This window comes from Rhincodon typus, chromosome 3, assembly GCF_021869965.1.
Source record: "Rhincodon typus isolate 14 chromosome 3, sRhiTyp1.1, whole genome shotgun sequence".
Taxonomy (NCBI): Eukaryota; Metazoa; Chordata; class Chondrichthyes; order Orectolobiformes; family Rhincodontidae; genus Rhincodon; species Rhincodon typus.
In genome coordinates, this window is record NC_063334.1 from 33,283,201 (window position 1) to 33,295,758 (window position 12,558).

A 12,558-nucleotide genomic window follows, 5' to 3' on the forward strand; every position below is an offset into this window, starting at 1 on the left:
AATCCCAAAGTACTTAAGGAAGGGGCCTCAAGAGATAGTGGATGCATTGGTGGTCATCTTCCAAGATTCTGTAGACTCTGGAACAGTTCTTACAGATTAGAGGGTAGCTAATGTAAGTCCTCTATTTAAAAAGGGAGGCAGAGTGAAAAACTTCAGGAATTATAGGCCTGTCAGCCTGAAATCAGTAGTAAGGAAAATGTTAGCGTCCATTACAAACGTTTGATAACTGAGCGCTTGGAAAACAGTGGTAGGATTGGACAGAGTCAACATAGATTTACAAAAGGGAAATCATGCTTTAAAAATCTACTGGAATTCTTCAAGGATCCAATTTGTATAGTTCATCGTGGGAACCAGTGGATGTGGTTTATTTGGAGCTTCAGAAGGCTTTTGACAATGTCCCCTATAAGAGATTATTGTGCAGAATTAATACTCATGAGACAACCAGTTTTCTACTCATTTCTTTACACAATTTACGTATTGTGTACAGAGATGAAGAGAAAACTGGAACAAAAACAAAGTTGCTGGAAAAGCTCAGCGGGTCTGGCAGCATCTGTGAAGGAGAAAACAGAGTTAACATTTCGGGTCCGGTGACCCTTCCTCAGAACTGAAGAGAAAACAGGTTGGCAGACAGGGAACAGAAAGAATAAATGAGCCTTTTTCCAAATGACAGGCAGAGACTAGTGGGAGTATCACAGGGATTAGTGCTGGACCCCAGCTATTCATGATTCATAGTAATGATTTAGGTGAGGGAGCTAAATGTAATATCTCCAAATTTGCAGATGACAAATTGGGTGAGGGCAAGCTGTGAGGAGGAAGCAGAAATACTTCAGTGTGATTTGATAAGTGAGTTGGCAATGCATAGCAGATGCAGTATAACGTGGATAAAATGAGGTTGTCTACTTTTGCAGCAAGAACAGCAAGGTGGTTTATTATCTGAATGGCTATAAATTGACAGAAGGGAATGTGCAATGACACACTTTGATGTCCTCGTGCAATAGTCACTGAAGATGCAGCAGGTGGCTAAGAAGGCAAATACAATGTTGTCCTTCATAGAAAAAGAAGTTGAGTACAGGATCAAGGATGTCTTGCTGCTATTATACAGGGCCTTGGTGAGACCACACTGGAATACTGTGTGCAATGTTGGTCTTTTTAGCAAAATATCCTTCTTCAGTTGTTGGTGGAGCACAACAAAGGTTTACCAGACTGATTTCTGGAATGGCAGGACTGATGAATGAGGAGAGGTTGAATCAGTCAGGATTATATTCACTGGAGTTCAGAAGAATGAGGGGTAATCTCACAAAACCCTATAAAATTCTAAGAGAACTAGATAGGGTAGATGCAGGAAGAATGTTCCCAATGACAGGAGAGCACAGGCTGACAAAACGAATAAAACCATTTAGGACTGAGATGAGGAGAAAATTCTTCACCTAGAGCGTGGTGAGCCTATGGAATTTACGACCACAGAAAGTAGGCGAAGCCAAAACATTGTGCAATTTTAAGAATGAGTTGCATAAAGCACATGGGGCTAAACGGATCAAAAGGATATGAGGGAATAGTGGGAGCAGGCTACTGAGTTGGATGATCAGCCAGGATCATTATGAATGATGGTGCAAGCTTGAACTAGCTGAATGACCTACTCCTGCTCCTATTTTCTATGTTTCTATACCAATGAAAATAAGACTGAAAATATTTGAGTGCACATGGATATGATGAACCATTCACTCTCTTACCTGTAGCCATTAAGGAAAGCTTCTCCTCCTGTCACATAACTATCTCCAGTCAACATTTTGAAGGTGGTTGTTTTCCCAGCACCATTCACCCCGAGAAGCCCAAAACACTGGAAGAGGAGAAGCATCAGAAATTTATACTTTCTTCACTTACAAAAAAACTGAAGATCGGACAAAAAGGGCACCCATTAAATAACTCAATCACAATTCCTGGCTCCTAATATATCCATCAGTCTTTTAACACAATGTTCCAAAATGTGCAGGTGATTGCTTAATGAACTTCCTGCCTCTCCCAAGGAGAAAAATAAAGATCAATGCTTCATAACACTATCCCTCAAACCAAAGGCACCAAAGTGAATGATCTGGCCATTATCATATTGGCATTGGTGAGGTCTTATTTTGTACAATTTGGCCATTATATTTCTACATTACAACAGTGACTATTTTTCAAAGATACATCACTGGCAGCAAAGTGCTTTGGGACATCGAGAGGTCAGGATAAGTCAAATAACTTCAAATCTTTTTTTTAAAAAAGTCTCTTTATAGAGTTTGGATTTACCATTTTCTCTGTGGAAGTATTCCTGGAGTACATCAGGACAATTCCCAAACAATGATGGGGACCTTTTCTCACAGAATGTCTGTCAGTAAGATAAAACCCAATCCAGGCAGCACTGATAATTGTCTTCTGTTACAAATTGTGTCAGAATAAAAATATTACCACTCAAAGGCCACTTCTGTTTATTGTGTTAGTTTATGATATAAAGTTGGCATGTTGATGTTCTTGAATCTTTATGACTCAGTGAATCTTTATTGGAAAGTATCCTACATTGAAGATTTTCATTAATTTTATGGGGATTACTCTGCTCTTTACTCTTGCACCAGGGACTGTATATAATAATATTTTAATTGACTCTAGTAATGGGCTCCATTAGGTTATTAGGATCAGAACCATGCTACCTGACAGGTGGGTGTATCAGGTTCTGAAGGAACTTTCAAAATGACATTACAACCTGAACTTAAAGGTGACTAATTTAAAGGGCCATGGGCAAAAGATAAGGTGTAGGATTGACAGTTCAAATGACTTTCTTCTGTGTTGTCCCATTCTATGATTCCATAAGGTGCATCTCTCAATCCTCCTTACCTCTCCTGGTGGGATCCCAACACAAAGTCTGTCCACAGCAGGTTTCCGTTTCATCCTGTAAATCTTTAACAGAAGCATGTATATTAATGTGGTACAACACATCATACGAAAACAGTAAGACAGAGTCAGCCCAGCATTACTTCACTCATCAAAAGTACTTTTCAGAACTCACTTTTGTCAGACTTTTCAGTTCCAGAATGTCATTTTGACATCCACCGCTCAAGACCCTCTGCCTTTCCTTGGCGACATCCTCATCTTCATCAGTTAGTACTGGAAGTTTTACAGATGTGTGTCTGGATACAGGACATAAAAATACATTAAATTTCTCACACATGCATTAATACCATGCTCAACAAAGCATGTCAGTCATTTTTTAATCGAATGGGAATATTAAAAAGAGGTATAGTGTAATAGGGCACTACATGAATTCAATTATTAATGTGCTGCAGTGTTTAGGTAACTCAGATTCAAAAAGTTAATTGACAATAAAAGTAACCAATGACTTTAGCATAATGGTTTGTTAAGCAGCACTGAAAAGAAGGGATAAAGTGATGTGTTGTTGCAACATATGAAGAAAGACACTGAATTTTACAGCACAGAAACAAGTCATTTGACCCAAAGTTGATATTTACGCTCAACATGTGCCTCCTCCCACCCTTCTTTGATGAACCTTATTAGATTCTAGTATCATGTACCTTGGTTTTATAAAGAATCTGTACTGAATCAGGACAGTGATGAAGAAGAAAACCACTCCTTCCACAGCCATAGCAAACAGGTTCCTTCCTACCAGATCCCAGGAAAGCGGGGAGACAAAACGATTCTCGCCTACAGGAAGAGAGACTTCATGAAGTGCACTCCAAAACCACAACAATGAATAGTTTCAGTCTCTGCAACTTAGTTTTACTTAGGCCACACCCAGTCTTAATCAGTCAAACACAATGAACAGACATATAATCAGTCACAGAACAATTAAACACTACAGTAGGCAGCAAATCACACTAAGAAAAAAGGCTCTCCTGGTTCATTGAGCCATCCAACACAAATCAAAGAAAAGTAAGGAAAGAATGCAGGGCAACACAGGCCTACTACAACCATTTCATTTTAATGGGAATGCTTGGATTGTGCTTGTTAGGTGTATATTCTCACTCTTCAAATATAGGGAATCTTGGATGTGATGTGAATTGGGAAGCTTCAGCATGATGCAAAGAAGGGTGAAAACTCAATGTAATGGGACTTTGCCCTTTTTCTCTTCATGATACCAACAAGTGCAGGGAAAAGGGAAATCCCTTCATTCTCCTAGTGCATCTCATCAGTTCAACAACAAGTTAGTCTGAATTGCAGTCACTAAAGATTAAATAAAAATGCTTCCTGTTGAGATTTGGGTGAAAGCTTGTCAGGGTCATTTGCTGGTATGACCAAGGTGCAGATGTCTTGCTCTTTGCTTTGTTTTAGGCTGCACACACACAAATCCTACCCAGAGTGAAACATCTGGGCTTGACAGATCTTAAACTCACAACCTGTGATCCAAGAATTAAAACAACATTAAATATCAAGTCTGCAACATTCCCTACTGCAATAAGGTTAATTGGATACCAATTACTCTAGATCACATCACTTTAGATGTACGTTACATTCTGTAACTTAAATAATCTCATCTTCGATATTAAGCCAAAACTGAAAATGGGTGCATTAGTGCAAAGACAACAATACAAAGATTTTCTCAAAACGGATTGCACTCGGAATTCAGAAGTTAAAAGACAAACCAATAATTATTACATACCAAATCGCTCTAAGGCATCTGCCATGGCCTGATTTTTCACCATGTCAATCAACCCGCGGCCCAAACAGAAGTGGGGAAAGATGAGGAATACAGATTTCAGGACTTCATTAATGCTGTTCAGTTTCTGCAACAAAACAAGAAAGAACCTGCTTACAGATTTTAAGAATTGCAGAACAAAAGTTTAATTTCTGTAGGTTGTAAGTAATTATCATTGCCAATGAATTCGCTGTGCCAGAACATAGCAACATAGGAACGGAAAGAGGTCAGTCTGCCCTTTAAGAATGGTTCATCTTTAAATAAAGTCATGGCTGATCTGTGCTGTAACTGTGTACCTGATTCCAACATCCCCCAACCCATCCCTTAATAATTTTAGGTAACAAAAGTCCATCTATCTCAAAAGTAAAATTATCTAGCATTCACTTTCAGTTGAGCATGTTAGTTCCAAACTTCATAGAATCGGAGAATAACTACAGGGTGGAAGCAGGCCATTTGGCCTGTCGAATCCACACCGATCCTCTGACCTACATGCCTACCCTATATTTGTAACACTATATTTGCCATGGCTAATCCACCTAGTCTGCACATCCCTGGGCACTATGGGCAACTTCTGCATGGCCAAACCACCTAATCTGCACATCTCTGGACTGTGGGAGGAAACCTGAGCACGCGGAGGAAACCTAGACAAATGCAGGGGGGTTGGAGAATATGCAAATTCCACACAGACAGTCATCCAAGGGCGGAATCGAACCCCGGTCCCTGGTGCTGTGAGGCAGCAGTGCTGACCACTGACTCTCACAACTTGTACCACTCTTTGTATGTAGATGTGTTTCCTAATTTCACTCCAGAAAACCTCTGACTCTAATTTTTTTTAACTATGCTCCCTAATTGTGGGTGTCCCACTTCACAGAAACTGATTCTCTCTGTCTCCCGGTCAGTTCCTTTCATTATATTAAACCCTTGATTAAGTTACTCCTTAATATTTGAAATCCCAGGAAATACAATACCAGATTGTTTAATCTCTCAGAGTATAACCTCTGGACTGTAGGTATCATTCTAATAAATCTACACTGTACTCCCTTCAAAGCCAATGTCTTAGAAATTCCAGCTGAAGGATCTGCTAGGCACTTTTTCTACAGACAGACAAACAAAACCATCACACACTTGTCAGATCTCCTTAAACCCAAAGCAATGTGTAATCAATCAGATTTAAAGCTATGATCTTGACTTGGTAGGAAATTGCAGAAAGAGTGACATGTATAATTGTCAAATTGAACAGCAACTGAATCAAACAGCACTTGCTTGTATCCAATGTGTGTATGACCATGGGTCAGTTTGTTCAATGAAAAATACCAGGCTCAAATACAACCTTTAGATTACCTCCTGTGTGGTTCTATCCATAACTGGCTGCTCTTGGAGGTGAGAAGTTAGAAACTTCCACAGCATAATGGTTATCACTCCAGACTTTGAATCCAGTGATCCTGAAATCACATCTCAGTCGGGCCAAAGTTTGCTTTGTTGCATTTGTTGTTAAATTTCAGACAGCTGAGTGGAAGACACTTGCAGGTGAATTGGAACTGCAGCACTTTTTGGCAGAGCAGACACAATGGACTGAGTGGTCTACTCCTGTTTCTACATCCTATGGTATTATGAAGTGAGCTTGATCATCTTTGACTCCGACTATTTCCTCCTGCAGTCCTCATAACCACTGCCACAAATCACAATCAACTAATTTCAATATTGCTCCCTCAATAATCTGTTAAACCAACTGCGAGCGCCATGGATTGTGAACCAAGAATTATTTTATGAATTTCTATTCTACTTTTTAAACTAAATAAGATTCTCTCAGAGGGTAGTGAATCTGTGGAATTCTTTCTACACAGGGTTGCACAGGCTGGCTTGTTAAACATGTTCAAGCTGAGATAGATATTTTTAATCAGTAAGAGAATCAAGGGTATGGGAACAAGGCAGGTAAGTAGAGTCATAAAGCCATAAAGTACAGCACGGAAACAGACCCTTTGGTCCAAACAGCCCATGCCAACCATAATCCCAAACTAAAATAGTCCCACTGCCTGCGCTTGGCCCATATTCCTCCAAACATTTCTTATTCATATATATACTCAAATGCCTTTTAACCGTACCTGCATCCACCACTTCCTCAGGATATACATGGACCATTCTGCGTAAAAAAAGTTGCCCCTATGTCTTTTTTAAAATCTTTCTCCTCTCACCTTAAAAGTATGCCCCCTATTCTTAAAATCCCCTCCTTAGGGAATTAATGATCATCAGATTAGTTTGATCACAATGAATGGTGCAGCAGGCTCAATGGACTGATTGGCCTACTTGTACACCTATGTCTTATGGTTTTAACCATGCGTACGTTACAGATCCCAGTAACGTTACATTATCATACCTGTAAAGTGCCAATGTGTTATATTATCCTCAATATAATTTGCTCAGGTGATGAATAATTAAATACTTGTCAGTGCCATTTCTAATTTGGGATAGAATTTACATTACACCCACAAATCCTCATCTGGCAACTTACCTCAACGGGCTTAGCCAAATCTGATATCAGTTTCTGCCATCATTAAATTGCACATGATTGCTGATAGATACATTTTCTCTGATCATCTCAAGCAATTCTCCTCTTAAGAGTAAGCATTCAGTCAGCAACTTGGCCAGATCCCATTTTGTAATTGATTCACAACTCAATTTTATGAACTTACATTGTTGCTAATCAGCTCCAATACAAAGGTTGCCACGCTGCCATTAATACCAATGAACAAATTCACACTGGTTAGTATCACATAGGCAGTGCTGGGGATCCTGAACACAAATGACGCTGGGTACATCAAAGGTGTGATGGACCACCTGGAAGGAGAAAAAGACTCTAGTTACAAGCACAGCGGTTACATGATCAAGAGAGTGAATCATATCATCTTGGCTCTGCTTGTTTCTCAGGAAGGGTCTGAAGTTTCTGAAGAAGGGTCTAGGCCCGAAATGTCAGCCTTCCTGCTCCTCTGATGCTGCTTGGCCTGTTGTGTTCATCCAGCTCTACACCTTGTTATCTTTGTTTCTCAGGTGGTGGGTTCAATCCTCTATCCGAAGACTCAAACACAAAACCTAGGATGTGTTGAGAGAAGTGCATATTGCTGTCGTCCTTTGGATGCAAAAGGTCTCAAAGCATAATTGGAAAAAGAACAGTGAGTTCTTTGGTTTCCAGGCCAATACTTATTACTAGTTATTTCTCTTAATTCTGTTTCTGGGTTTTGCTGTGGATTAGGTGGCGGCCACATTTGCTTACGTTGCAGTAAATTCTACGTTTAACATAATTCAAGCTGAGAATCTGAATGGCGTTATATTTGTGTTCCTTTCCATCAAACAACACTGGGGACCATGTACTGCTGTCTGAAAGTTGGATATATCCTGTATGGCTGATGAAACACTGAAGAAGCAATAACTTATTAGATTTGCAAACATTCGTGATTTCCTGGTTACATTTCCTGTGCTGCCATTGTCCCTATTACTGAATTTCAAACACAAGGGAAAGCACCCAAAGAATACAGCCAGACAGCAAGGGGCTGGAGTGGAGCTGTGATATCCCCACACCGCAGCTGTCACAAAAATGTTGACGAGGTGAAGGAAAGTTGTGTTTCTTTGGGATAGATTTCCAGATACTTTACCGGTCTGGCTGCGGTGCTTTTCTCACAGGTGTTCTTCATAGAATCATAGAATTCCAACAGCGTGAAAGCAAGCTTCCATCAAATCCACACCCACCCTCCAAAGAGCATCTTACCCAGACCTACCCCCCTACCCTATCCCTGTAACGCTGCATTTCCCATGGCTAATCCACCTAACATGCACATCTTTGGACTGTGGGATGAAACCAGAGCACCCAGAGGAAATGCAGACATGGGAAGAATTTGTAAACTCCACACAGACTCAATTCAGGTATAATTCCCAGGGAAACAGTAGGGCAAATGGAATTTATTGGACCTGATGGATCCTGGTGCTAATGTGATTACAAGCTCAAAATCCTTCCCCAAACAGAGATCTACCACTGAGAGTGACCAACAAATAGAAGTGTGCACTTGGAAGCTTTACAGCCATTTTGTTCCATCCTGCCAACAGAAAAGAACTGTAAACAAGCACAATATCAAATAAGGTATGGACTTACCCATAGAGGAAGAGAAGCAGAGCCAACACAGGCAAATTCGAGGAAGACACATATGACTTTTGTTGGAAACAGATGAAAATAATAATGACCAGAGTGGCAGGAACCACATAGTTGCACTGCAAGGAAACAGAATCAAAATTCAGGTCTAGTCTCAACAATCAGCAAAGCAACGGAAGAAGTCATCAATAGTACTATCAAGTGACACACAGCAAGAACCTGCTCAGTTTGAATTTTGTCAGACCACCGGTCTCCTGACTTCATTGTAGCCTTGGTCCAAACATGGACTAAAGAGCTGAACTCAAAAGAGGAGATGAGAGTGACTGTCCTATAATGGGACAGCATTTAACTATGTCATCAAAAAGCCTCAGCAAAATTAAAGTCGCTGAGAATTAGGGAAAGCTCTGAGTCGGCTGGATTCATACCTGCTGTGAAGGAAGCTGGTTGTGTTTGGTATGAGCTAATCATCTTAGTGCCAGGACATCTCAGCGGGAGACGTCTACTGCCAAATAAAAGCAACTCTACAAGAAATCATCTGAAACATTGGGTTGGGGACACAGTTGGAATAAACATTCATATACTGAATCAACCTTCTCTTTGGAAGACGACAAAAAAAAGGCCCAAGATCACCAATCTTAAATACACCTCTGGGTTGATACACAGTTAAATCTAGTATGTTATCTCAGATATTTATAGATTCCCTACAGTGTGGAAGCAGGCCATTCAGTTAATCAAATCCACACTGACCCTCCAAAGAGCATCCTACCCAGATGTATCCCCATCCCCCTGTACTATCCCTGTGACTGTGCAATTCCCACAGCTAACCCACCTGGACACTATAGACAATTTAGCATGGCCAAGCCGCCTAACCTGCACACCTTTGGACTGTGGGAGGAAACCGGAGCACCCAGAGGAAAGCCCGTGTCTGCACAGACACAGGGAGAACATACAAACTCCACACAGACAGTCACCCAAGGGTGGGAATCAAACCCAGGTCCCTGGTGCTGTGAGGCAGCAGTGCTAACTGCTGATCCACCATGCCACTCCTTGCTGAAGGATGGAGTTTGTGACATTCAGCTCAGAACCACCTCCGCTTCTTTATAAATGTCCAGCTGAAAAAGCTCTGAAAGCCAGAAATGTATCCAGAAATGAAGTATATTAGCTCCTGGGAACCTCAAGATGCTTCAGGTTTTAGGAATAATAATTCCTTTTGTCAGTACATGTAATAAACCATGCATTTACTCTGCTAATCAAATTATAATCTTTCAAAAGAATATGGTCAGCATTTTGCTGCAAACTTCAAAAGATGAAAATATTCACAAGTGTGTTTCTAGTGCAACCACAAATAATGTCCAAGTGAATTATGTTGGTTCCTGATCTAACATGAAGTATTCAGGAGTTTGAGATTTGACATTACTTGATTTCCAACACTAGAGGACACCAGTGTGCTGTATAAATACTTCAGCCACAGCAGAAAGCTTCGCAACAGCGTGAAGCAAAACGCAAAAGATAGTGTTAACCTAAGGGGCAACTGCCACTTGAACTAGAGGGGTTGCAAGACAAAGGTTTGGATGATGGCTTTTCTCTTACTTCTGAAATACTTAAGCGGCTTTCACCAAGCAAATAAATCATAGTTCATTCATAAGGTTAGAACCGCGAATCATGACGAACAAAAGGAACAAAGTGTACACCATGAGATAGCAAGAACTGCAGATGCTGGAGTCAGAGATAACACAGTGGGGTGCTGATGGAACACAGCAGGCCAGGCAGCATCAGAGGAGCAGGAAAGTTGACGTTTTGGGTCAGGACCCTTCTTCAGAATTCTGTCATGTCAGATGGTGGAATTTCAATTTAATTTTGAAAATATCTGGAATTAAGAGTTTAATGATGAGCAGGAAACTACAATTGATTTTCAGGAAAACCCATCTGGCTTACTGATGTCCTTTAAGGAGGGAAAGAGGATGTCCTTACTGGTCTGGTGTATATGTCATTCCAGACTCTCAGCAATGTGGTTGATTTACATCTGCCTGTACAAAAAGACACTTTGTTCATTCTCCAGAAAGTCACTTAAGGGAGTCGATTCAGGGACATAAAGACTGGTAGATAATATATGCTACTTGTGCACCACAATACTTCAATTGGTGGATTAACTATTCATCGTCATAATATGAATCAGAATAATTCTATTCATTGAGGTGCGGAATCAGCTGCCAGAGGCATGTGGATGGGTACATGAATTGGAAGAGTTTAGAGGAATAGGGGCAAATGCTAGCAAATGGGATGAGATTAATTGAGGATATCTAGTCAACACGAGTTGGACCTAAGGGTCTATTTCTGTGCTGAACAATTCTATGGCTCTATGACAGCCTGTAGGACAATATTTCTACAGAACATTAATTTCTTTTCTCTGTTCATTCGTGGGATGAGGGTGTTGCTGGCTGGGCCAGCATTTATTGCCCATCTTTAATTTCCCAGAAGGCAGATGTGAGTCAACCACATTGCTGTGGGTCTGGAGTGACACGTACACTAGACCAGTAAGGACAGTCCCTTTCCCGCCCTAAAGGACATTAATAGGCCAGACGGGTTTTTCTGAAAATCAATTGTAGTTTCCTGGTCATCATTAAACTCTTAATTCCAGATATTTTCAAAATTAAATTGAAATTCCATCATCTGACATGACAAATGCAGATCCTCAGGACATTACGAAAGCAGAAATTGCTGGCAAAACTCAGCAGGTCTGCCAGTGGGAAGAAAGTAGAGTTAACGTTTTGAGTCTGGTGACGCTTCATCAGAACATTACCTTGGTTTCCGGAGTAACGATCTAGTGATAATACCACTAGGCCGTCATGTCCCAGGGAAGTGATGATTATAATGTGGGCAAGAGGTTCACCCCCACTGAACCCTCACAGTGCATTAGGAGGCCACTCAGCCAATCATGCCTGAACTAGCTCCAGTGTTCTGGAGGGCTTCTCTTTTCAAGTATATGCCCAATTGTAGCTGCACTACACTTCTTGGTAGAAAACATTTATAAATCTTTTATGAGGAGGCTCCTACTCACCATATCCCATACGTAGTTAGCTAGCCAATACATGGCTGGTTTCACTCCGCTGATGAACTGCATATGCTTGGCTTTGGTGACCCGCTCCTGAATCAGGAAAACAACGAAACTTGCCGGCACAAAGGACATGGCAAAGGTCACACAGATGGAAACCAGAACGTCCACGGAAGTGGTCATCCTGCAATGCACAATCAGAATATTAGAATCAGATGATCAAATGGTTCTGTTCGAGAAGCAGAGAGCAATGCCTGAGCGTGCAGGAGTGGGACAGCAGTGTTTGTCTGAATGGCTGGATACGCTGCCTCAACCATTGAGAAAACCGACAGGAAACATGCCTGCAGTGGGCAGCCCTGGAGCCATGTGTACTATAACTAGCTGGACGTGGGGCTTTCGCCTGCCTCAGCGTTGCTGACTAATCTGATTGACTAGTGACTCTGTTGTCCTAGCAAGAGGAATCATGGCCACTACTGGGACTCTAGACTGGACCAGGTTCTAAACACCAGGGATTGAAGGCCACAAGTAAACCTGAGTGCCTGACAGCCCGGGATAGGAAGCGTCAGGCCCCAGTGCCAGGAGGGGTACTGGGGAGTTTGGTGAGGAGGTGGTGGGGTGGTGGTGATAACATTTGAAAGGCCAAGGGAATTGTGGGGAGATCTGGAGGGCGCAGTTCTTGGGGCA

At 41.3% G+C, this 12,558-nt stretch overlaps 1 protein-coding gene across 1 annotated transcript in view; it reads right to left on the reverse strand.

Moving 5' to 3' along the window:
• Positions 1-12,558, reverse strand: part of LOC109913748 (phospholipid-transporting ATPase ABCA1) — an 87,809-nt gene that overhangs the window by 12,466 nt on the left and 62,785 nt on the right. Inside the window, exons 33-40 of the mRNA XM_048595338.1 lie at positions 11,881-12,058; positions 8,826-8,941; positions 7,375-7,519; positions 4,649-4,772; positions 3,564-3,693; positions 3,041-3,161; positions 2,869-2,931; positions 1,731-1,837 (exon numbers count right to left, since the gene is read on the reverse strand). Coding sequence (XP_048451295.1) covers positions 1,731-1,837; positions 2,869-2,931; positions 3,041-3,161; positions 3,564-3,693; positions 4,649-4,772; positions 7,375-7,519; positions 8,826-8,941; positions 11,881-12,058 — 984 coding nt within the window. The remainder of the gene's footprint in view (positions 1-1,730; positions 1,838-2,868; positions 2,932-3,040; positions 3,162-3,563; positions 3,694-4,648; positions 4,773-7,374; positions 7,520-8,825; positions 8,942-11,880; positions 12,059-12,558) is intronic.